General features: G+C 37.2%; 1 protein-coding gene across 2 annotated transcripts; it reads left to right on the plus strand.

Moving 5' to 3' along the window:
- The first annotated feature begins 347 nt into the window (after window positions 1-347).
- Window positions 348-24,508, plus strand: NFE2L1 (NFE2 like bZIP transcription factor 1). 2 transcript variants are annotated; one of them, XM_087915465.1, is made up of 7 exons: window positions 348-446; window positions 1,907-2,118; window positions 2,368-2,879; window positions 15,768-15,986; window positions 18,085-18,174; window positions 18,950-19,111; window positions 21,329-24,508. In XM_087915465.1, the coding sequence occupies exons 3-7, from the start codon at window positions 2,370-2,372 to the stop codon at window positions 22,640-22,642; spliced, it is 2,295 nt and encodes a 764-aa protein (XP_087771591.1). In that variant the 5' UTR covers window positions 348-446; window positions 1,907-2,118; window positions 2,368-2,369; the 3' UTR covers window positions 22,643-24,508. The 2 variants fall into 2 exon arrangements, with proteins under 2 accessions (XP_087771591.1, XP_026566418.2); XM_026710633.2 differs by lacking the exons at window positions 348-446; window positions 1,907-2,118; window positions 2,368-2,879 and adding an exon at window positions 15,217-15,587.
- The last annotated feature ends 836 nt before the right edge of the window (window positions 24,509-25,344 follow it).

Below are 25,344 nucleotides of genomic sequence, written 5' to 3' on the forward strand. Positions count from 1 at the left end.
TAATGTTAATTTGTATATCACATTATAAAGAGAGATTAAAAATATGACAGCAAAAGTAAAAAGCTTTGCTTTTGTTGGAGTTGTACTTCCTCATGGTTCTGTGTACTGTAAATAGGACAAGGTTCAAACTTTTGTGTAAAAAGATTTGTGATAGAATTCTCTTAAGTTCTCTCCTATGTCATTAGCTTGCATTTTGTAGAGCTTAAATCTTTAAATTGAGATTGTAGTGAGAGTCCAGAAAGTCTTAGCGATCGAGAAAGTAGGATTAATGAAAGAACATAGGAAAGAAAGTGTCTGGTGGAGAATGTTGGCTCTCATGTCTTTCAAAACAACTACTACTTAGAAATCATGCGTCTGATGGAAATAGAAAAAGGTGCTGAAATATGATAGTAGAAGCATAGATTGGATTAGTCTGAGTATATGGTTGCTGTTCTTAATAAATCAAGGTAAGGCTTTTGAAATTCTTATATTCTGTGTAATTTGTAGTGGGAGCAGATGAAGCAATAGTTGTGATGTAGATTTTAAAAACATTTCAAATTAATTGAAGGAAAATTTATGTTGAAAAGTTTGACATGGAAACCAAGAAAGTCATTTCATGGCTTTATATTTAATTCTAAAAATTTGGGCTAGCAAATGTTTTCTGATAATATATGTAGAATTATTGTGATATTGACCTTCCTTATCCTCATGTTTCTAATTTTTATCAGAAAATTGTTTCATATGTTTTTAATGTTTAATTCATTTTGATAGATACACTTTAATGGCAATTTAATGACTGTAGAGAGATTTTATTGCTTGAAGCTTGCTGTATACTTACATATGAAAGTATAAGGAAAGTATTTGATCATAAATGTCACCTTATCCATAATTTTAATTAGATAAGTAATTGAAGGGAAAATGAAAGAAGTCCTATTTTTCCCAAATTCATTTCCCAAATACTGACCTACCAGCAGTTATAACTCCTCTTCCAAGAAGGAAGGCAACATGTTTTCTATAAATACTGACAATCAAACTGATTGAGAATCAGAATGATCAACAATTGGGAATCAGGGAGAAAGATGGGTAGAGATTACCAAATACCTGTAGGTATTAGTAACGCAAGGGTATAGAATCCCAAGCCCTTGAGGGTTCCTGAAGTAGGGAAAAGAGCTAAAAGAATCTGAATAGCTAAAGCAAGGTTCCATACATATATTAGGAGCTATGCTGTTTATTAAATCCAGTAATTTTTTTAGTAGGCATGACTTGGGAGAAATATTTGCAGACATAGCTCTTGTGCTGATAAATTGCAAAATCCCTAATGCTCAAAGTGAATTTAAAGTCCTTTTAAATTACTCAGAAATTTATGCTGAATTAAGGCATAATGAGCAAGTTTAAACATCACCCACAGTAAGCTCTCAGTGGTGAGAGAATAAAAGGAGACAAACACCAGTATTCTTTGGAGTGTTGATATTTGGCTCTTGATGGGTAATCAGATGCTAGAAGCCAAACTGATATTTCCTTGAACTGTTTCCCCCCACTTATGTTCAGAGGTGACTGATTCTCAGAGACTGCCTAGACAAGTCCTTGTAGTTTTCTTGGCATAGTTTTCCAGAAGTGATTTGCCATTACCTCTTTAGTAGGGCTAAGAGAAAATGACTATCCCAAGGTCATCCAGTTGCCTTTATACCTAATGCAAGACTAGAATTAATGGTTTCCTGGTTTCTAACCTAATGCCTTAACTACTACCCCAGATTGGTTCCCTCTTGAACTGTAGGATAATGCTAAATTACTTAGCTTTTTTGGTCATAGTTTTTGTTAAATGTGCATTCCACATCATATTTCTAGCCTGTATATAAAAAAAGTGTTGAACTAATTTAAAATATGATGGCTGTTAATGCCGCTGCTTGATATTTTGGGTGTGTTTCAGTTTCTGATGAAACTTGCAGCAAGCAGCAGAAGAATCTTCCCTATTCTGGAACCTTGTATTCTTTAACTGCTCCTTCAGGAAGCCTTTTAGAGAAAAAGGAGGAAAGAGGGAAAGATCAAACTTGCAGCTGTTGTAGAAGACTTGTTCCATCTTGTAGTTGCTGTGGGAAAATAGAAGCTTCAAGGAAGTTGCTGGGTGGATTCATTAAGACAGTAAGTCACATGAGTTTATATGCTTTGTTCTGTTGTAAAACAATTTTGTATTCTGAATAAGCTGTTCCAGAATAAAAGTCCACTTAATGTGAGTTTTTTATTCCTGAAGATTTCACAAATTTATTCATAATCTGAATTCATTTAAAATTTCCTTTAAAATGGAATATGATCATTTGTTGTATAGTATAGAAAGATATCTCACAAGAGATATTTGAATAAAGTTATTCTAAATATACTTTTTCTTTCTAGAAATGCTTTCTCTGAAGAAATATTTCACTGAAGGACTCATTCAATTCACTATTCTTCTCAGCTTGATTGGAGTGAGGGTGGATGTAGATACTTATCTAAATTCACATCTCCCTCCCTTGCGGGAGATCTTTCTGGGCCAGAGCTCTGCATACACTCAAACACAGTTTCATAACCTGCGGAACACCCTAGATGGCTATGTTATACATCCCAAAAGTGTAGATCTGGACTACTATTTTACAGCTCGACGGCTTCTCAACCAAGTGAGGGCCTTGGACAGGTTTCAGGTGCCCACCACTGAAGTCAGTGCTTGGCTGGTACATCGTGATCCTGAAGGTTCTGTCTCTGGTGCCCAACCCAATACAGGCATTTCCCTTGAGAATGGCAGTAGCCTACAAAATGGAACTGCTTCAGACAATGTAGTCAGAGAAAATGCAATGGAACAAGCATACAGTGAAGAGTTGGAAGACCTAGGTGCAGTGGCTCCTCCACTGAATGGTGATCTAACTAAAGAGGTATGTATAGCAATATTCTATGGGATAAATTAAGAGAAAGAAAGTAATTGATCTCTGTAACTTTCATTAATAAATATATTGATTATTGCCAATATTTAACATTTCTCTGATAAGAGTAAAACAACAGTATTAGTAATCTATGTTGATACATGGTGTCTATCCAAAAGTCAGACTTCATAAACAATTTATTAAAATGTTGCTATTTTCTTCTAAAACAATGGTTCCCAAACTTTTTCCTTCATTACCCAAAACTGCTTATTAGAAAGTTGAACTTTGAGGATAGGTCATAAGTCCCTTTGTTCAGCATCATAACTTTCAATAGTTACTGAATGCATGGTTGTGACTCAAGGACTATCTTTATTAAAAACATAATTCAGTAATCTTTACATTATTTCAGCAAAGTGCTGTAGATAATTTCATTGATTTTCACCTTAATAGGAATAGTTTGGGAGATTTTTGATTATTTTGGGTACACATAAATATCTTTTGTGATGGGAAATACGTTCAGGCAAAAGAAAAATACAAAGAAAAACTATTTTTATCCAATTTTTGGTAACATACATGGATTTGAGAAATGTTCTAAACATTTCTTATTCATTTGACAAATGACCTTTGAACATTCCTAAGTACCATAACATTTTCTTTTGGGGAAAGGGATAATGAAACATACTGCAATAATAAGCCTATGGGACATCATTTTTGGTACACCTTGGATATTGTTACCTTAGGCTAAATTTTTATTGTGTCTTTTAGGTTTTTTTAAACTGTTTCTTGTGGAGGCATTTCAGTTAATATCACTGGCTTAATTTGTAGTAATACATAACTTCATTGCAGGTATTAAGTTGGTGATGATTTAATCAATTTCAAATTCTTTCCAATGAATTTTTCTAGTATGTATTTAAGAAAGCAAATGCTTTATAGTCTTACTAAGCAATAAAAACTATCATTTGCAGTCTTCTTTTTTCTCTTTCTGCTATCCTATGTAATTTACTTTATAAGGGTCAGTTCTGGTTTGCTTTGTTTGTACTCTACTTGTGTTTTATTTAGTGATGAGTTCAGTTATTTACATGGATGCTGAAGTCTTTCTCAAACACATGGTGATATAGAACTACTTCCAGACCATCCTTAATCCCTGGTAGCTTATGTTGCAAGTGGACTGTGTTACTAGAGCTGGTATCCAGGCTTTTTTTTTTTTTGGGGGGGTGGGGGGAGGGTTGAAGCAGCTGTTGTGACTATCTTCCTCTCTTGTCATGTTGCCTCATCTCTTTCATAGGCAAATACAGAGTAAAGATTTCAAAGGTTTTGCCCTTGAGAATATAAAAATGACATATAAAAGTAACATTTGCTTTGAATGGGAAGCTTTCAGTTGAAGTAAAAGTAAGTCACTAGCAAGCTGAATCATTTTGTTATGAAAAAATAAATACTGTTTTTTTAGAACAAGAAATCAAACCACTTCTGTGGATCTTTCAACCCTCATAATAGTTAAAATTAAAAATTTAAAAACAAGATAACTCTTCCCAAGTATAGTTATGAGGCTGACTAGTATGAAGAATTATCTAGATTGAATGTCATTTAAAAAGAGACATTTTGGGTTTGATTGTGGTCGTAAGTCAAGAACTATCTGTATTGAGTTTTGTTTTTTACAGATTTGAAACCAAGATATTTGATAGTCCTTGGCCATGGATCTAAAAATCAGTACTGTTTGCCATTCTAAATTCAAGGGGCCTGCAAAATATGAAAGCGGTAAAGATGAATTTATTAAAGCTCATTTGATTTAGATTTTTATCAAACTCTGATTGATATGACAAGTCTAATATTTTTTTTGTGATAAACCTGCTTAGGAGCTCTTCCCCAGGAATGGTACCATAAATAAAATATCTTTCCATGATTTATTTTGAAGTTATTACTGATTATAGTTCAATGGCTACAATGGAACCAGGAAAAAGTACACTATAGTTTTATAGCCAAGTATTTTGATCCTTGCTGGTCCTTTCATTCTCTTAGACTGCTCATCCTTTTATGGCAGTTATGTATAGACTCTGTAATTTTTCACATTATAGAAGAATTTGAGCATTTGATCTGTAAGCTTATGAAGTAGCTTACTAGAAAGTGGTTTTCCTTAGAATAAATTTATGACAAACTTGAACTCTATATATAGCTATTAAGAATTTCTATAATAAATTAATGTACAGTATATGCTCCCATAAGATTTTTTTTTGGTTACTTACCAGCCAAAGGAATTAATTTTATGTGCTTCTGTATTGGAATCTAGATACAGAGAACACAAATCTATAGGGCAATAATATGGGCATAATATTTAGATTCAATGAGGCAGTATATGCTTTTTTTTCACAAGTGCAGGAGACTAAAAATACACGCACTTTGGAATATAAATAGATAATTTAAAAAATTATGAGATGGAAGATTGGATTTAGTTCAATCTTAATCAGAAATTCCATAAAAATATAATGTGGAATTCACGATAGATGACAATACATTTATTCTTGAGCTCTGGTTGTTTTGTGTACCGTTATATAGACTACATATAAATGAACAGAAATTCTGTGGAGGAAATAAAATACTCAGAAAAGCTCTCTAAAATATGTATGACTCCAAGTGGACATTTTTCTGATGGTTCTTGGACTGATATTTCAAGGGTAGGGTGTAAAACGGTAAAGATTTGTACATTTTTTATTTTTAATATATATTTAAATATTTGTAATACAAAATCTGGGAGTACAGTATATAAAACAAACAATGTGCTAATTAATTAGTTTTTATACAATATTTCTCAATTATGTTTTCCACACTTTTCATGTTTATTACTGAAATGATTACTGTTGTATAATGGATTGGCAGTTTGCCAATATATCCAATTTCTTTTCAGTACAGTGAACAGGATATATTTTTTAAAGTAGAGGTGAAATGAATGCAGTGGGCTGTCCATCCAACAAAACTTATTGGTGGGGCATGAATTCTTGAATTTTTATAATATAATTGGCCATAGTCCCAGAACCCCAACTTTTTTCCTGCCCATTGGAGTATCATTGAATTTCAGTAACACCTCTGAAAATTTTGCATTGTCCTGCAATATTTGATATCTGAAACATACAAAAATTGTTTACATAGTTAATTCTACCTCCCCCCCACACCCCACAAAATTCTGACCCTCTTGAATTCCCTGCAAAAACTAGAGATGAACATATATATCCTCTATTCTTTAGGGTAATTTATGTCCTTGGTCTCATGGCCTAAATGTGAAATGTGGGCCTCAGTTATCAGAAGTGCATTAAAGTTTTTTAATAAGCTCTATCATGAAATTACTGTTATAGGAATTAGATGTATTTGAATTTGTTTTATTTATTCAATTCGTATTCCACTGCAATCTCACAATTTTTGGAAGTTTTTAAAGGAGTTGGGTACTGCTTTAGATAAACAAGTTCAAGTATTAACATAGTTTTGAAACTAACTATGTAGCTTGTCTTAATTAGCTAAGTTCACAGGTTTTTATTACTACAGTTCATTTAATTCTGAAATAATGTATTATGTGAATTCAGCCATTTATGACTTACTCAATAAACCATAATGCAACATATTGGCTAAACCTAACTCTCAACTTAATTGATAGTTGTGATGGGAAATGCAAGATATTTAATAGATTATTGTTATAAGAACAATGAAATAGTGCTATGCTGTTCCTTCGAAGGGTATTAATATACTATGTGGCTTTAGACTTTATCTTGCTTCCTCTTAAAATGTCAGTTTCTGTAATGGGAAGAGTTACCCACCTCACAGGGTATTACTGAATCTCTATATAGAACATTCTTATTATAAAAATGTTTAGATTGCAGTGGAAAGGGCTACTGAATAAAAGAACCCACCTCAATATAGATCTGAGCTTTAGGACCTTGATAACTGTTGTATTGTTACAAAATACTAGGAATGAATGCTGGGATTATTTTGGGGTGAGTCTAAGGGAGGGGTCTTCAAACTTGACAGCTTTAAGACTAGTGGACTTCGACTCCCAGAATTCCTCCTCCAGCCATGTTACTCAGAAATTGCTGAGCTAACATAACTGGAGGAGGAACTCTGGGAATCGAAGTCCACAAGTCTTAAAGCTATCAAGTTTGAAGACCCTTGGTCTTAGGTGTTGTTTTCCTTTTTCTCCCCTCAAATTCATACAGCCTCCAAATGCATTCTAATTCTAAATATTTTAAAATCTCATTTTTAGTATATTTTCTTTACTATTGGATGTAGTAAGTTGAGGGTTTTAAATGCTTAGGCTGGATAGGAAGTAATTCATTCTAATCCAAATATGACAAGTAAGCATTATTCTGGCTTCACAACATTGTTTTCCTTATAATTTCCAAGGAAAAGTTTCTCTCCTACAATAGCCATGTAATATTCCTGAAGACATTGCTAGATGGGATGGTTTATTAAATCCATAAATTTATGTCATGTTTAATTGTTTCATTTCTGATTGCTATTAAAATAGAGAAAATTAATTTCCTGTTGAAAGTTGAAAATTTATGCATTGTTATATCACTTTAGTTCTGGTAATTTTTAGTGTATAAATTGAAAAAAAGTATAATTCCTTTTAAGGATTTTAAATCACAGAAAACCTTTCTAGAGAACAGTCTGTGGTAGCAAAACCAAAAACCAGATGTTTAGTAATGTCTAGAATAGTTCTATTGTTGAGACTACTGTTTGATAACTAGTTCACAATGAGATAAGTACAGAATTCAAGAGTGTGTAGAATCTTAATAAGTAAGAATCAAGCTCCATTTATCATATTAACAACTTTAAATATTGATGTAAGGTTTGTTCAAAGTGTATCATAGTTATTTAATACAGGACGTTACTATTTTACTCATATCTTTTGGTTTAGTTATAATTGCAGAATGAGGAAAAGTTAGTGTAATAGCGAGTCTCTATATTGCCCATACACACAATTTTAATGAACAACAGGTATAGTTTTTGTAATTCTTTTTTCCCCTATGATGTTTGTTCTGCTTGGTTTTATTGAAATTTAACAGTGTTATGTCTGTTAGATTTAACAACAATTGTATTTTGTGTGCCTTTTTAAATTTTATTTTTCTAATTCATTGTTATTGTATATAAATACAAAGTCTTTATGTTCATAATGGATTGAAATTTTTTTAAAAAAACCTGGTCCTTCACAACATATAGTTTTAAAAGCACTATTCTAGAGTTATTCAGGTGTAACAAAGACTACTGTTATTACTATTATATCAGCACAACAATGATTGGCTATTTCTAGAAAATTCTATAAGTGGGCTATGATATGCAGTTTTGCAAATGCAGAAAATGTGTGCAACTGCTTTCTATATATTATTTAGATATTCTTAAAACTAAGGAAAGGTTTATGAACCTATGAATTTCCAGTTATTATTAACTCTGTTTTTCCTATCAGCCTTGATTTTAAGTAAAGAAATTAATTCATGTTCCAAGGTTACATTCTGCATTTCCTTTCAATGGTTCTCTGGAACATAACCTTTGTGAGATTCTGTGTTCCTACTTGTCTTCAGATGCTTGAGTCATTCCCTTTTTCAATCCTGTTTCAGTTTTCATATGCGTCTTATATTGTGGTTGTTTCTGTGTGTCCTGGGATTGAGTGATTAATAAACTAGGAAGTTACAGCTGCCCACTAAGTGGGTTTTTAATTTATTTATTAGCTGGTAATCAGGAGTTGCCCAGGTATTTATTTATATCAATCCTGTATTAGACAGGAAAATCCTGTAGTTGTGACTCACATCGTTGTACTGTCTCTCGTGCAGTGTCGCAAGTTTTCTATTCCTCTCCTGGGGAGTTTCTTGTTTACGCTGTGTTTCATTTTTTTATTGCACTTGGCCAATCACCTGACGTTTCCTTGGACGGCTCAGAGGGAGCCCCCTTGTGGAATATTGTGAAGCCATTACCATGGCAAGTCCACTGTGCTATACAGTAGAAGCCATTTTAAGGCACACACACACACCCTGAGGGGTGTTAGGGGTGTCTTACCCCCCACAGTATTTGTTTCCATAGTGTAAATCATCTGTGTACCAAGTTTGGTTGAAATTGCTCAAGGCATTCCAGAGTTACGTTGGAACACACACACACACACACACACATTTATGTGTATGAGTTTAAAGATTTGATAATGCTAGTACCTCTAAGATACCATTGCAATATTTCTCTGGCTTTGTCTTTTGGATTTTAAATATATATTTTTCATCTTATGCCTTTTATACTTTTGTAGAGTAAATACTACACGTGGCTTTTTCTACCAGAAAGCTTATTTTAATTATACTGTAATATTTCCACAACAAGGGATAAAAATAAATGTCTAGCTCAGGCAACATGTGATAAGAATTGCTAGAGTTTGTGTTGTCTTACAGTAGCATTTTTAATTTCAAGCTTGTCTCTATTTGGACAACATAGATTGTAAACATCAGCAATTGCTAAACATCTTGATTTTTTTCTTGTTTCAAGTGACCCCTGCTCTTTCCAACATGTACAAGTTAATGAAGCTTAGCTAACATATCCTAATATATGATCAGAATTTTTTTGAGACCACAGTTGAACTTCTTCATGATCCTCTGGTGATGTCTAGTAGGACTTTGAACAAGGTCAAGCTGTTTAGCATAGAATTAGGATGATAAAATAGGATGCAAAAATTGAGACAAATATATTAAAATACATTTAGTAAAGGAAAGCACAAATCTTTAAAACATTACATTTTCAATGATAAAGCATATATCTTTGAGCAAGAATTCAGTTTAGCATCTTTTAATGTTTCAGTTCTATACTACAGTGATGCTTTTGCTATTAGCCTTATTTTAGCGGTTTTTAGGGACTGTCATGGTTTGACGTTGTTGAGCAGCTGTAAATTTTCTGTGGGATTAGACCAGGGGTCTTCAAACTTGACAGCTTGAAGACTTGTGGACTTCAACTCCCAGAATTCCTCCTCCAGTCATGATAGCTCAGGGATTCTGGGAGTTGAAGTCCATAAGTCTTATAGTTGTCAAGTTTGAAGACCCTTAGATTAGACTTTACCAGTCAGCTAGCAAGCCAGCCTGCTGTCTATCCATCCTTCACTGCCATATAACAGCATATGTCATACCATTTTCTTATTGATGATTATTTGTTATTATTTGCTTATTCTCATGATACTTTCTTGCTTTTTTTTAAATGACAAGAATGACAAAAACTGTTGCCACCAAAGTTAGGAAGAAATAGAAGAAACTCTGTCTACATCAACAAGTCATGTAGGTCCTCTAGGTGTCTTGCTATTTTGCATTCTCCAAAACCGAGAATCAATTCTGCCTCCTTTCTGTGCACAATGGTAGTTTTTGCTGATCTTGCTGTACAACTTTGATTGAACTGCACCCCTCTGCTTTTGCCTGAGACTTCAATTTTTAAACTCAAGTTTTCTTTTAATACAATATTTCCATTTGATGTATGTCTCAACAACTCTAGAACAGCGGGTCCCAACCTTTCGGGCACCCAGGGACCAGTTTCATTTTTTCCATGGACCAGGGGAACATTTGTTTCCTATGCTGTCTGGATCGAGTGTATGTGCTGATGGGGTTTTGCTCACTTGCATGGCAGAGTTGAGGATCCTTGTTCTAAATGGCCTATACAGCTAGTCCTTGCTTAATAACCATTCATTCAGTGACTGATCAACGTTATGCAGGTGCTGAATGAATGAATAACTGGTCTTCCAAGTTACAGCTCTTGTAGCCAAAGGATCACATGTTCAAAATTCAGATGTTCGGCAGCCTACCCAGGGCAGTGCACACTTAAAAGCCTTGTAAAGGGCCAGCAGTTGCTTTGCATGTGGGAGGAAGAAGATGGTATAAATGGGAGGAAAAAAGACAGTGATAGACAATAGGATGGCAGGACTAGGCAGAAGAGTGCAGGGTAACTGAAAGGGCAGAGATGGGTGGGAAATAAGCAGGTTGAGAATTTGAAGCAAAGGCGAATATGGCAAGTAGATCAGAAATTTGATGTCCTTGCCTAATAACAGCATGGTCCGGACTTAACAACTGTAACCAGGACTATTGGAACTGTTGTTGCTAAGCAGTGTGATATATGACGTTTCACCAAACGACTGATTTGCTTAGTGATGAAAGTTCACTCCTAATTAGAATTGTTAACCAAGGACATAGTTTTTAGAAAAATAGTGCCATATCTCCAGGAGTATGATCCTATGACACACGTTTTATTAAAATGTTACTACTGTTTCTACACTGGAAAGTCATGGGTTGTACAATAACTTGAGGCTAAATTGTGAAAATATTTTATTATTACCATCTGTTAAAACTGCTTGAAAAGGGGGTTGTAAGTTTGAACTCTGAAGGAGACAAATCCTGATGTAAGCTTTTGACAAGCTGTCAGAATATAATGTGAGATACTGGTTAAAATGTTGAACTAATTCTAAAAAAACTTAGTTTTGGTTTGGGAGAGTTTGGTTTTTTGTTTTTATTTTTACTACTGTTAAATGTACTTTTTCCTATGAAAACAGATTAATCTTTCTCTGATTATTTAAATAATATTCCTGTACTGTTGGAAAGTATATGGCTTGTCCTGGATGCAGACAGGCTATGTTGAATATCGGTCTAAGAATTCTGGAAGGTTTCTTGAAACAATATTTTTAAAAATAATGCCCAGGATAAAACTTAAATTGAAAAGAATGTTTTTACATACCGAAGAAAATACTTCTTAAAGACTAATTATTCTGTATTTACTAATGTAGCCTATGGTTTACGTGTTGCTAAAGTATAAAGGGAGGAAACTCCGAATTGATATTCGGATAAGTAACTATGAAAAGGGATATAAATGAAAATAATCAATTATGAAATTAAATAGGTTGAATATATACTGTGTCAGCATCTTCTTCTTTACTAAGACTTCTTTGAAAGCAGAGGTCATAGCATCAATAGCTGATATGATTATGGCTTTCAAAAGCTCTTTTTGTCAAAGAAGAGGCTTTCTTATTCTCAGCCCGATAACATAATTCTTGTTTTTGTTTCATTTTTTAAAAGGTAGAAGATGTCCTAATTATCTAGTTGCCCTAATCTAGTGGCCTAACCTGGGCCAACACAAAAACGCAATGCTGCACTATAGGATTTATAGATATTCAGCCATATTGGATACTGCTCATACTTAGAAATCTATTTATTGTGCAACAACACCTTATGGGTGGGAAAAAATGCATTCTTGAAGTATAACATCTAGCAAAGTATAGCATTAATTTCTGCTCTAAGATTCCTATACTGAACAAACAAAGCCTCTCCTTCATGTCTGCAAAGCTAATGTTGTAAATTTGATGTAATCATAATAAAAACTTGTGAACAAATGGAATTTTTAAACTGAATCTTCAGTGGCGGAAAGCTTTTGTTCGACATTTTCTTTCCTTTCTTAAAAATAAGAAAATAAAATGGACCAAAAAACACAACTGTAAGCAAGTTTATATATAATTACATTTAATTTTGATGCAGAATCTCATTTAATGTATGTTGTTTGTTCTAGTTTTCATTTCTTGTATCTGGTGACTTCTCCACCTGTATTCCAGTGATGTCTCATTCATTGTTAGTGGAATTGGAAGAAAATTACTTGAGTAAAAAGAGAGATTGCATTTCATATTCGATTATTTTATTTTTGTTTTCTGAAAGCTTCTAAATCAGAAACTAAAATTCCAGGGTAATTATTGATTGGGGGGACTTGGATAGAAGGAGATTCTAATCCTGATTTATAGGGTCAAAAAGTTCCTTCTAAGTTGATTTTTATCTCTTACCTGTATAAAACCCTCTACTTTGTTGACTGCCACTTTTCTGCTTCTTTTGGAGAGTGAATGAAATATCAGTTGATGAGAAAGAGAGAAGGAAGAGAAAATATTCAGGGCTATCTGGAAAGGCTTCTTTAATGTTGTTCCCCCTGCACCATTGCAACCAACATTGCCTGGTTTGGGTGGGGCATCCAGGCATGGGAGCTTTTCAAGGAGACAGAGACCTGAATGCTGCTGCAGCTCCCAGGGCAGCCTGGGTGGGGTGGAAGCTTAAAAAGCAATTGGCTGTGTGCTTTGCATCCTAGGTGACGAATGCAAGGAGGAGCACTTTCTCCTGCATCCTCAGCAGGGACCAGAGGCAAGGGATTGGTTCTTTCTGCAACCTAGGTAACCAGCACAGGGCGGAGCCTGGCTCCCTCTGCATCCTCCGCGGTGACCTGGGGGAGGGAACTGCCTCCGGCTGCAGCCTAGGTAACGGGTGTGTGTGGGGGTGTTGTCTCAGTCTCACTGCAGCCACAGCACAACACATGGGGTGGGGATTCCATCTCTGCAGCTTGGGCATTGAGCAGGGGGTGGGGATTTGACGGAACTCCTCTCTTTAAACGACAAGCAGAAGAGAGCTGAGGATTGGATCTCATGCTGGAGTGAGGGGAGGGAGGAGGACTAGCTATAGCACAGCACCTGTGGGTCACATGCTGGAAGGAGGGGGGGCTTTCAAACAATTTGGGGGCAGCTAGCAAGCTTGCCAAAAAAAAAAAAAAAAGAGCAACTGCTAACTGAAACTGGAGATGTCTGTCCGGCACTCAGCTTGGGTCACCCAGCTCTGCCTGCCCGGAATCTACGTTCTACATAGACCATGATCTGGGTGGACAGCTCTGGGAGCGGCAGCTGGGGACATGAGAAAGGTATCCTTTCTTTTTAACTCTTTTCTCATCCCTCACGCCTGTCTGCCGCTTGCTTTTATGATAGATTCAGGCCAGATAAAGCTCAGGTACAATGTACTGGAAAGATGTGCAGTAGGAATCATTGGCTGAAGGGTAGATTGGAAAATATCATACAAATTGGAGAAAGAGGTATAATCATGGCTTGAATCTTTAATTTATGTGGATCTTTCAGTGATGCTTTGGTTATAGAAAGAAAATTATGTTGATTATGTATTTTGTGCCAGTGGTTTTCATAGAAAGTGGAGGGAGATGTTCAGAATTCTAAAATAAGAATACTTGTACGAAGAGGCAAGCAATTGAGGAAAAATAGATAGCAGTGTTTGAAATTAAGAATGTATTTGATCCATGTGGGTGTTTTGGCCTGCTTTACAATGGAAGTTGGGGTGAGCAAAGGGTGTACTTTATAAATCATTATCAGGTCTCTCCAGCCATACTGCCCAAACACTTCCAAACATTCATAATCTGGAAATAACTAGAAAAGGCATACATTTGGATTAGAATCTTCAATTTGAAGAAATAGTTGGTGAAGGGGTTAAAGGAGAGGGAACGATTGTTTTGTCTAAAAAAATCTATTTGCACTGAATGTTCCATGGAAGAAAGCTAGAGAGGGGATGATTTAAATTAATTTGAATGAATGCCATATAGGGAGATGAGGAAAAAGATATGATCCAAATGCATGTTTGTGATCAGCTAGGCCATGAAAAAAGCAATTGGGTCTTTTGAAGCTGAAGATGCTGAAAGTCTAGGGAGGTCTAGGGCAGTCAGTCTGAGGTTGGAAAGAGGAGCTAGCAGTTGCAGAATAGTCTGTAAATTCTGAAATACTAGACCAATGTTTTTGAGTGAATACTAGAATGATTAAATTAAGATAGAAATATTAGAAATAAACTTATTCTGAATTATTGTTGGAACTATCAGTGCTTTGAAATTGGGTTGACAAATCAGAAAGATTGCAATATTGCTGTATTTTATATTCCCTGGTATTCTGAAATAAAGGGTGATTTGGTTTGTTATGTTCCTGTCTGGAGCAAGGAGAAATAACTTAAAATGAATACTAATTCAAGACTTCTTTGCTACTTATGTATTATATAGGGATAATGATAATTTGATGTGGAAATTGGAAATGGAAATGTAGAAGGGTGGAACCCCAAGTGCTGACCCATCAGCCTCATTCAGCCAGGTTTGTTTGCAATAAATATTAAAAAATATCCCAAAGAATGGGAAGGCATTTCTGGGCCTGAATGAAAGGAACACCCTGCTGCAGTATGTGAATGAATATAGCTTTGGCTGAACTTTGTTTTGTAGTGGAAGAATTTGTAGGGTATTGTAGGGCATGGGATAAAAAAGAAATTTTTAAAATATGATAAAACCTTTTTAAAGACTGTTGTCGAGAAGGCCTGTTCACTGCTTTATGGTTAGAAGCAGGCAGATTTTTTTTAGAGTGCATCCAGCAGAGTGATTGTTTTCAGTTTGAAGGACTGGTTAAGGTAGGCAGCTCAGCTGTGTGGAGCTGAGGGAGCTGGCAAGGCATAGGACGCATGGCGAGCTGGGTTCTCAAGTTGCATCAGGTGGCTGAAAATGCAGAGAATCTCCACCCCTTTATGCAAATAGACAGAATGGCACCACAGGCTGATGCAAGCCCGCTATGGAGCAGCAATCCGGAATGACAATTGGCCCTCCCTCTCTCACCCAGCCAGCCGTCTGAGCAGTTAAAGCTGCAGACTCCTGCCTGGACAGAGAGAACATTGCTGCGTAGCATGGGCAGGGAGGAGGAGACAGCTCAGTTGCTGTCCATGGAGTCCCTTGTTTGGGCCCCGGAGCAGCCCCTTTGCAGAGCCACTCTTGGCAAGCTCCCTGTGCAGGATGGCTGTAGGGGGGGGGAAGATGTCTGGAGCATCACGGCAGCAGAGATGGTCGAGGGAAGGATCAGGGGAGGAGGGACCACACCCCAATCAGAATGAAGGGCGGCACTTAGAGGTGAGTGGGGTCAAATGATGGTGTGGGGCCTATGTCACAGAATGGATGAAGTTATGGTGGTGTTTTGGGTATAGAAGCTGGAGGCATTTGTGCTGGAAGTTTTGAGGGGGAAGTCTTCCTCTCAAGTCTTTTTGATGAAGAGAGACAGTCATGTTTCTTTCTTCTGTTTTTTTCTTTTAGGATATAGATTTAATTGATATCCTGTGGAGACAGGATATTGACCTTGGTGCTGGGCGTGAGATTTTTGACTACAGCCACCGCCAGAAAGAAAACGACGTGGATAAAGAAACAAGTAACGGTGAAGAATGTGGGGATGGCTGGAGGAGCAGAGGGGACAGCAGCAACGCTGACAGAACTGAGGTAGTGGATGGCGAGACAGGGGAGAGCTTCCCTGCGCAGGTAAAAACACCCTGATGGAGAAGCACAGATTTCTTTCCTACCATTCTGATATTTGCTCCATACCTGTCCAGTAAAAAAGATTGCTACCTGTAGTTCAATTCATTTCCCAAGAAGTAGACTATCTCCCATATTTTTCTTTTGGGTACTGTTTTTATATCTCCTCCAATTAATTGTTTATTTTTATGTGCTTACATACTAAACTAAACTGAGCTTTTTATTTTTAAATAAATAAATTATACATATATAAATAAACAAATAAACTTGGAATCATATTAATTGGATCTCAGTGAATAGAGACTACATGGAGTTTCTTGCCCAAATTCTTGTGGTCTGTATATCCAGTCCGCTGACTGTCAAGTTTGGTCTTTCCAATATCTTCTTCTGCTTGGGATTCATATGCAGGGGAGAGAATAATCCTCAAGAGGGCAGAATAGGCTCTGTTCATTGATACTTAAGGGCTCAGCTGCAACTGTTCTTTGGGGAGCAGGCATTCAGAATAATTTTCTGCTGCACTTTCTGTAGGTTTCGTCTAACAAGAAGTACAGGTAGTCCTCGATTTACAACAGTTCATGTAGTGACCGTTTGAAGTTACAACAGCACTGAAAAAAGTGATTTTTATGACCATTTTCCATGCTTATGACCATAGCAGCATCCCCTCATGGCCATGTGATTTACACTCAGATGCTTAACAACTAATTCATATTTATGACCGTTGCAGTACCCTGGGGTCATGTGATCACATTTTGCGACCTTCTGACAAATCAAAGTCAAGCCAGATTCACTTAACAACAGTGTTACTAATTTAACGACTGCAATGATTCACTTGACAATTGTGGGAAGAAAAGTCATAAAATGGGGCAAAACTCACTTAACAAATGTTTCACTTAGCAACATATATTTTGGGCTCAATTGTGGCCGTGAGTGGAGGATTGCCTGTAAATGAAAGTTATATCTTAATTGTGGCACTTAGGGTTTTTTTCTACAATTTGTTTGCTGCATCTGGTTTTTTTAATTGGGATCAGTTATCAGATACATGTACTTGAGATGAGCATGAAGTACAGGTAGTCCTCAACTTACAACCGTTCATTTAGTGACTGTTTGAAGTTACAATGGCACTAAAGAAAGTGATTTTATCACCATTTTTCATACTTATGACTGTTGCAGCATTCTGTATGGTCATGTGATTTACATTTGAATGCTTGACAACTGACTCACATTTATGACAGTTCCCAGGTCACGTGACCCCTTTTGCGATCTTCTGACAAGTAAAGTCAGTGAGGAAACCTGATTCACTTAACAACCATTTGTCTATTTAAGAACTGCAGTGATTCACTAAACAAACTTGGTGAGAAAAATCGTAAAATGGGGCAAGCTCACTTAACAAATTTCTAACTTAACAATAATTTGGGGCTCAGTTGTTGAGAAATACCTGTACAAACTAGACAGGCCACTTGAAATTCTGCCCTTTGGATTAACTATATATTTACTGTTTGTTGAAAATAATTAATTTTTAAAAATTGCTTTGGATAAAATATATCAGATTTTGAGCAGATGATGCTATTTTGGACTCGGGTGGAACACCTTAAGTCATAGCTTTGCACATAGTCACACATGGATCTTTTCCTCCCTGTCCTCCAGAGTACTTTCTGACTAAAACTGCACAGAGCCACTTTGTGTGTGATATGGGTGGTCTCCAAATTTGATATATAAATAGGATTAAAAATGATGGTGTAATTAACTGACATTTTAAGGGAGAAGACCTAAAAACTGTAAAAGAGACATAATGACGGTTAAACCATATTTGCCATCACCCTCGCAATTTCTTGAAAGCAAAAAATTCTTTTTCTATTCACTTGAAATCGTCACTCTACCCATTGAGGCCCCTGATAACAAAAATTAAAAAGCAGATTCTGTGTACCCAAACATTGACCACTATGTCCCTGGTTTAGTTTATATATCACATTCTAGAGGTCAGGAGTAAAAAGAAGTAAAGGAGAAAGAACATAAATATTAAAGGCTAGAAAACCACAGGAATAGATTATCTTCATAGTCTGGCCTTGTGTCAGTAAAACGGCCGTTATATTGTTTTTTTTTCTAGGCGCCTGGGGTGGAGGATCAGACAACCTTGTCTTTGGAGGAGTGTCTTAGATTGCTGGAGGCCACATTTCCTTTTGGAGAAAATTCAGAGGTACATATTTTCACTTTGGAAGTAGAGCTGATCAGTTTGTTTGCCTACTACAATGCTGAGCCTTCTAGATATAGCAGATTTCAACTCCATTAATTTTCATTCGACAGCAATGGTAAGTGGAATTGTGGTAGCTGGGGCCCAACACATCTGGAGGGCATCAGTTGGAGAAAGTTAGCTTAGTGTTCACTCTATTTGTCACTTCCAGTGGATCATTCCAATTTAGCAATAGTTTGACTTTCCATCTCATGTCCTTGCAATAACCTTGTGAAATAGGCAAGTGTGCTATGCTTTGAGAAGAATAGAATGTTCTGAATAATCCAGGAATTTGCTCACCCATTAACCTAAATGCCTTGTCTGTTTTAAAATGACAGTATTTCATGTCTTGCAAATTGAACCCCCTTTCCCTCCCCCCATCTTCCTTTGGTTTTATTCTATGTAGTTTTAGGGAGGTTAGTAGAATACAGACTGAATCTCACTTATTTTCACCGTTTCATGAAATTCTTTGCCAAACTTTATCCTTTATTCAAACCTCTTCACATGATTTTTATGAAGGAATATAATGTATAATATCTTGAGCTACTATTATTTATTCATGCCTTTATAGAAGTATCAAGTATATTTAAGTAAATAATAAATCTTGGGAAAGAGAATGGCTTGCTCTAGCATGTGGCAAAAGAACCTCTAAATTTCATATACTGAAAGGAAAGAAAAATGATTTATTACTGTTTTAAAACCACCTAAAACTTTATTCATTCACTCTGCTGTTTTGTTTTAGTTTCCAGCTACAGATGTTCCCAGCTTAACTGACTCTCTGTCTAACGAGAGTGGGCCTTCTGTCGTGTCAGACGGGCTTCTGTCTCCCCTTCTGACAGAGTCAGACTTGCCCTTTGATCTGGAGCAGCAGTGGCAGGACCTCATGTCTATTATGGAAACACAGGTGAGGAAGGCAGTTTCTTCATCTGTTAGTTTTTCCAGGACAACATATGCAGAGTAATCTCCTACGCTTGGTGGATTTAGCATTGCTCTTTGTCCTGCTTGCATCAGTTTCCCACAATCTATAGGTGCAGTCCTGGAAGTGGAAGAAAGTTGGATTTCCCCATATACACATAGTTCCCGGCTTCAGTTTGGATCCGAGAATTTACTTAACAACATTGCTATTGAACTGCTATTGTTTTACAAGGCTTTAGTCAAAAGTAAAACATTTTATTTTCTTTGTAATATCTGTAGTGTAAGCACTTTTATTTTTTTAAGTCCTGCTAGGACTTTTTTTCCTGTAGCATTTGGTAAGATAATAGAATGGAACACTCATCACAAAAAGGATGAAAGCAAAATTCTGTAGAGTTGTAACTTTCTTAAAACCATCATCTTATTGAATGTATTCATCAAAATCAGAAAAGTGAGTGGCACTAAATGGTTGCCAACGAGAGAATGAAACAGAGACACTTCCAAACCATTTCTTAGGTGGGAAATCCAAACAATTTTCAGGATTCTAATCATTCAATGCAACCTAGGAACAAACCTTCATATGCACAACCATGCAGCATGTCTGTACTTGAATTATATCACAAAGCGTTTGTTCTTGCCAGGATTTTTTTTTTAATTCTGCCAGTAATGGATGCTCTCTCCCTGGAATTTTTTTGAAAAATCTCTTTTATTTCTAGAACATGCTGATGTGTTTAGATCAAATAGCTACTGGTCTGGCAGCAGGATGATCTATAACATTGTGTTAAATGTTTAGCTTTTGTTCAGGAATCCCCTTCTGTTCATTTATATAACAGGTAATTATCTTCCCTCCTTCCACTTTTTTATTTTGCCCAAAACCTGGTGGCTAGAGGGCAGAATTGGGTAGGATACGCATTTGTATGTAGAAAGTATCTTGAGGGGAAACAATAGCTAGGTCTTCCTTGATGCTTTCTTGATGATTAGAGGGCAGTAACTAATAAGATTGTTTTTAAAGAATATGCTATTTAATTTCTGATTTGTTTACAGTAAACTCCATATCTGAGTTTTTTGTTCATTTAAATGGATGAGAAGACTACCATAAACGTTGATATGTACAGGTAATCCCAAGGTTATGAGCGTTCCCTTAGCGAACGTTCGAAGTTACACAATAAGCGCTCCCTAGTGTTTACAAACAAGTCCCAAAACTATGAATCTTGCAGCATTACGGCAGTTGTTTGCCCTTACGAACAAATGCAGAGGCTCTGCAACATTCATCCTGCACTTTTTTGACCAAAACAGAGTTTCAGAGGGGCTGGACCACCCTCCAATGCTCCATTTTGGCTTGCGCAGGCCTCACCTGGCACTTTGCAGGCCAAAATAGAGTTTTTTAGCGGCAGCCTGCCTGCCTGAACCACTATTTTGGCCTGCAAAGTGCTGGGCGAGGCCTGTGCAGGCTAAAACAGAATTTCCAAGGGGTGGGCCAGCCCCTCTGAAGCTCCGTTTTGGCTCAAAGAAGTGACAGACAAGGCCTGCATAGGCCTAAACGGAGTGTCGGAGGGGCATGCGTAGCTGGGTGGCCGGAGAGCAGATAGCTTGCTAGATCTTAATAAGGTAAGTGATCCGGTGCAGCAGGTTGGAGGGAGGAAGAAATTGTGCGGAATATGAGGTATTTCAGTAGGTTGGGGAGACCTTGGGTGGTCTTAAGCAGGTGGCCTGTTCCATCACTAGGCTCCCATGGCCTTTCCTACCCTGAAGTACCTCATGTGCACTTAAGGAACTGCACATTTGATTAGCGAATGTGTGAACAAAAGGATGGGAGGGATTCCATTCAAGGTACGAGATCCACTCCCAGGAATCCTTGGGTTACAAGTGGAATGAGAAGGCTCCATTCCATTCGTAACTCAAGGGCTACCTGTACATGATTCCAGGCCAATGTGCCAAGAATATAAGATACTAGGTTTGGAATTAAATCCAGCATACTGCCTCTGCTATCTTCTCTGCCCACTTTTCTGGGAGACAGGAGGTCTGTTGGATCAGATTTTATCTTTGTGTTAAGTGTTGTAAGCAGTGAGGTAAATTTGATCAGTAATTCTGCTTTTGGAAACATAATCCATTGTTACTTTTTTCTTGGACTCTTTATATGTTATGATGTTGATTGAATTGGACAATATTGAGACCTGCAGAATCTAAACAGCCTCTTTTTCCTTTGCAGAGCATGGAGGTAAATAGCACTACAGCTGTAGAAACTCTATATAACAACCCAAATGGAAATCTTTTGACAGCCAACTACAGCCTTGCTCCATCTACCCCTATTAACCAGAATGTCAGCCTGCATCAGGCATCGCTAGCTGGCTGCACACAAGATTTTCCTTCCCTGTTCAGCTCTGAAATTGAAAGTCCCTCAGTGGCTGGCAGCTCAGCTTTGCTGCAGCTGGTTCCTGACAACTCCACTGGCTTCAGTACCACATTTGGCTCTACCAACCTAAGCGGAATTTTTTTTCCGCCCCAGCTAAACTGCACTGCAAATGAAACATCTGGGTCTGAACTCCCAGACCCTCTTGGAGGGCTTTTGGATGAAGCCATGTTGGATGAGATTAGTTTAATGGATTTGGCTATTGAAGAAGGTTTCAACCCAGTGCAGGCATCCCGCTTGGAAGAGGAATTTGATTCAGACTCAGGGCTGTCTCTGGACTCAAGTCATAGCCCTGCTTCCCTCAGCAGCTCAGAAGCATCCTCCTCCTCTTCCGCCTCTTCCTCCTTTTCTGAGGAGGGAGCTGTGGGCTATAATTCTGATAATGAAAATGTGGATTTTGAAGATGCGGAAGGAGCTGTTGGGTATCAGCCAGAATACAGCAAGTTCTGTCGTATGAGCTACCAGAATCCTCCTCAGTTGCAATACCTGCCTTATCTTGAGCATGTGGGTCACAATCACACATATAACATGGCCCCCAGGACCTTAGACACTGATGAGTCCCAGCCAGCTAGTGTAGGAAAGAAGAGTTCCAAAGAAAAGCAAGCTGATTTTCTAGATAAGCAGATGAGTAGAGATGAACATAGAGCCAGAGCCATGAAGATTCCTTTTCCCAATGAAAAGATCATCAATTTGCCAGTAGAGGAATTCAATGAACTCCTGTCCAAGTATCAATTGAGTGAAGCACAGCTGAGTCTAATCCGTGACATTCGCAGAAGAGGTAAGAATAAGATGGCAGCCCAGAATTGTCGTAAAAGAAAACTGGACACTATTCTCAATCTGGAGCGGGATGTAGATGATTTGCAGAGAGACAAATCAAAACTCCTCAGGGAGAAGGTGGAATTCCTCAGGTCCATCCGCCAAATGAAGCAAAAGATGCAGACCCTCTACCAGGAGGTATTTGGCCGCCTGCGTGATGAGAATGGCCAACCCTATTCCCCAAATCAATATGCTCTACAGCATGCCAGTAATGGCAGTGTTATTCTAATACCACGTTCCTTGGCTGACCAGCAGGGACGGCGTCAAGAGAGGAAACAGAAAGACAGGAGGAAGTGAAAGATGATGAATATCATTTGGAAAGCATAAAACTTGCTGAATCTGCAACTTCGAGAAGGGCTGAGCCCAGAAGAATTTGGAGGAACTTTCATGCCTTCTTATCCAATATATCTTCTCAAACCATGATAGCTGCCAGCCAGTGTATAGGAGCAGACTGCTGGGCAGGGGGCCTACAAGTCTTGTGAGGCGGAATGGTAAAGCATGTTGGGAAAGACCTGTGCTTCCAAAAACCTCAAACCAATTGGACATTATGAGAGTGTGAATTAGCTGGCATAATGTGTGTTTGCAGGGGGGAGGGGGGAAATATCAGCAGAGGATAAAAAAAATTGAATTGTTAAGACTGGCTTTTTGTAAAGGAAGAAATGTTAAATGGATAGCTTGAGAAGACCTAAGAGTATTTTTTTCCTTTGAATTCCCAAGTCTTGAATATTTCAGGTAGCTGGTTGGATTTTTTAATACTAATTTAACATCAATTACATGCAGTTCAAAACCATGCCTAAATCTGAATACTTAGCCATGATTTCTTCGTAAATCTTTATGTACTTAACTACAGAGAGAGCACAGAAAATTGTACTAGAGAAGAGAAACATTTCCCTCAAGCTGAAACTTAAGAATTTCCCATTCAGGTTTATATGTAGTACCATTTTGTACTTCAACAATTACCACAACTATTTGGCAGGGTAGGAGCGGAAAGTGTTAATAGGATTACTATAGAAATGCATCTTTATCATTCCTCATCAATTGAATACTTTGTTAAAGATGTTACTTGCCCCCAGTGAGGAGCCAGCATTAAATCTGGGCCAATATCAAGATGCATTACAATATGATGGTGCATGGTAAAATTGCATGCTATAAAGCTGTCTTTTCCCATTGATTGGTTTAGAGAGACTGCTTTGGGTGAAGGGAAGTGTAGGGCCAAAGATATAGATCTTCATTTGACTAGAGTCTGCAAGGTGTGTGACCATCACCACTTGGTCTACATCACAGCAGGTTTTGCTTCTATTAGGTGGGCATGCTGTGTTAAAAGCCATCTACAGCAAGCCTCTTTTTGAATGGGCACTTTGATTCTAATTTATTATGGTTTAGAACTCTAGGTTCCTATATTGTTTCCTCTCCCCTGTAGGGCTATAGAATGAACTTAATAGTATGCATGTAGGATAGAAGGGTGGGACTTCCCCTGAAGATCAAAGCTACTGAAAGTTTTTTCTGCCATAAAGACTCAAAATGTGTTAACGGTGATTCCACAGCTGGCTTCCCTTCTGTCCTTGGATGTCATTCCAACTTCCCCTTTCCTCCATTGAAAAAAAATAAAATAAGGCGAAGGGTGAGGGTAGTGCCTTGAACACAGCTAGCCTCAAACTCTGAGGCCATCCCCGAAGCTGTTAACTTGCAGTATAGCACAGCTGGAAGTATTACTGACTTGACCAGCAACTGTAGAGCTAAATGGCTTTGGTTTTTTTCCAGCCACTCAGTCCTGTGTATGTGATGATATGTGAGGGCATAACACTGAAATGGGCATCCTCCTGAGAATTGTAGAGATAGAGTGCATTGTTTAAATGGTATAAAGCAATGTTTGCAAACATACTAGGTTTTTTTTGAAGGCCAAGATCTTAAAAAAAAAGTGGATAAGAAGTATATGTATGAAGCCTTCTCCATTTCTCATGCTTTGAAATTAACAGCATGAAATTTGAAGCACAAAATGTGTTGGAACTGTGACTTGTTGGATGGGTAGGATGGAGCCCTGTTGTGTGCATGTGTTAATTTATTTCTGAGGTTTCATTCAGAATGGTTTCTACTATGAGCTATTGGGAAAGTGAAGAGAGTGTGAGCACAGGACAAAATAAAATGGCTTATTCACTATTTGAACCTTGATTTGTGTGTCTTCTTTACCTAGGATTAAACCTAATGTATATATTTATAGCAATACTCTGATTATTCTGTGGGCTGATGAAACTGCTGCATTAAATTATATTGTCACAGTGAATGCACAGAGTTCTTAGCTGTGATAATAGTAGTGCACCAGTGTAGTTATTAAAACTTTCCTTGTGAAACTAATGTATATTTTCAAGATCATGAAGAATCTGATGTTTAGTTTTTTGTATATATAGTAAGATCTCCTTACAAATTGATTTGAGATATTTTCTTTTAACAAATTCTGTACCATAATGCTTATGGGCTACAGCAGTATGTATTGGGGGAAAGGGATTTTTCTGCAAGATATTCAAACCTCTTCTTTTAGAATGTCTCATCTAGCGCAATAGTTCTGAATCTTTTCTTTACCATCGATCTCCTTTATATACTTTTTGTGGCCAGACCACAGCCATGGACCTCCAGACTTAATTCAAGATTTAAATAACATTTCTTCAAGGCTTCACAAACTCTGGTGATGACATTGCGGGTCCCCCAGGGATCTGTGGACCATAGGTTGAGAACCACTAGTCTAGTGAATTTACTATCATATGAATTGTTTGCAAAAATTAATGGAATATAATTTGGTACTCTTGAACAAAATCTGAGCTAGCCAAGAACTGTAAGAGGATGTCCTGTCTTGGATTGTTTAAATGAAAAGAATAATCACAAAATGTTCTTGATATAATTAGAACAAGCCATTTTCAGAATTTGTTCAAAATAAAATTTATTGTAAATGTAGCCCACACATGGTAAAGATTCCTGGCTCCTAGCTTTGTTTTGCACTTTTAAAA

The sequence above is a fragment of the Pseudonaja textilis genome, chromosome Z (assembly GCF_049901715.1).
Source record: "Pseudonaja textilis isolate UNSWEBS1 chromosome Z, rPseTex1.2, whole genome shotgun sequence".
NCBI lineage: Eukaryota > Metazoa > Chordata > Lepidosauria > Squamata > Elapidae > Pseudonaja > Pseudonaja textilis.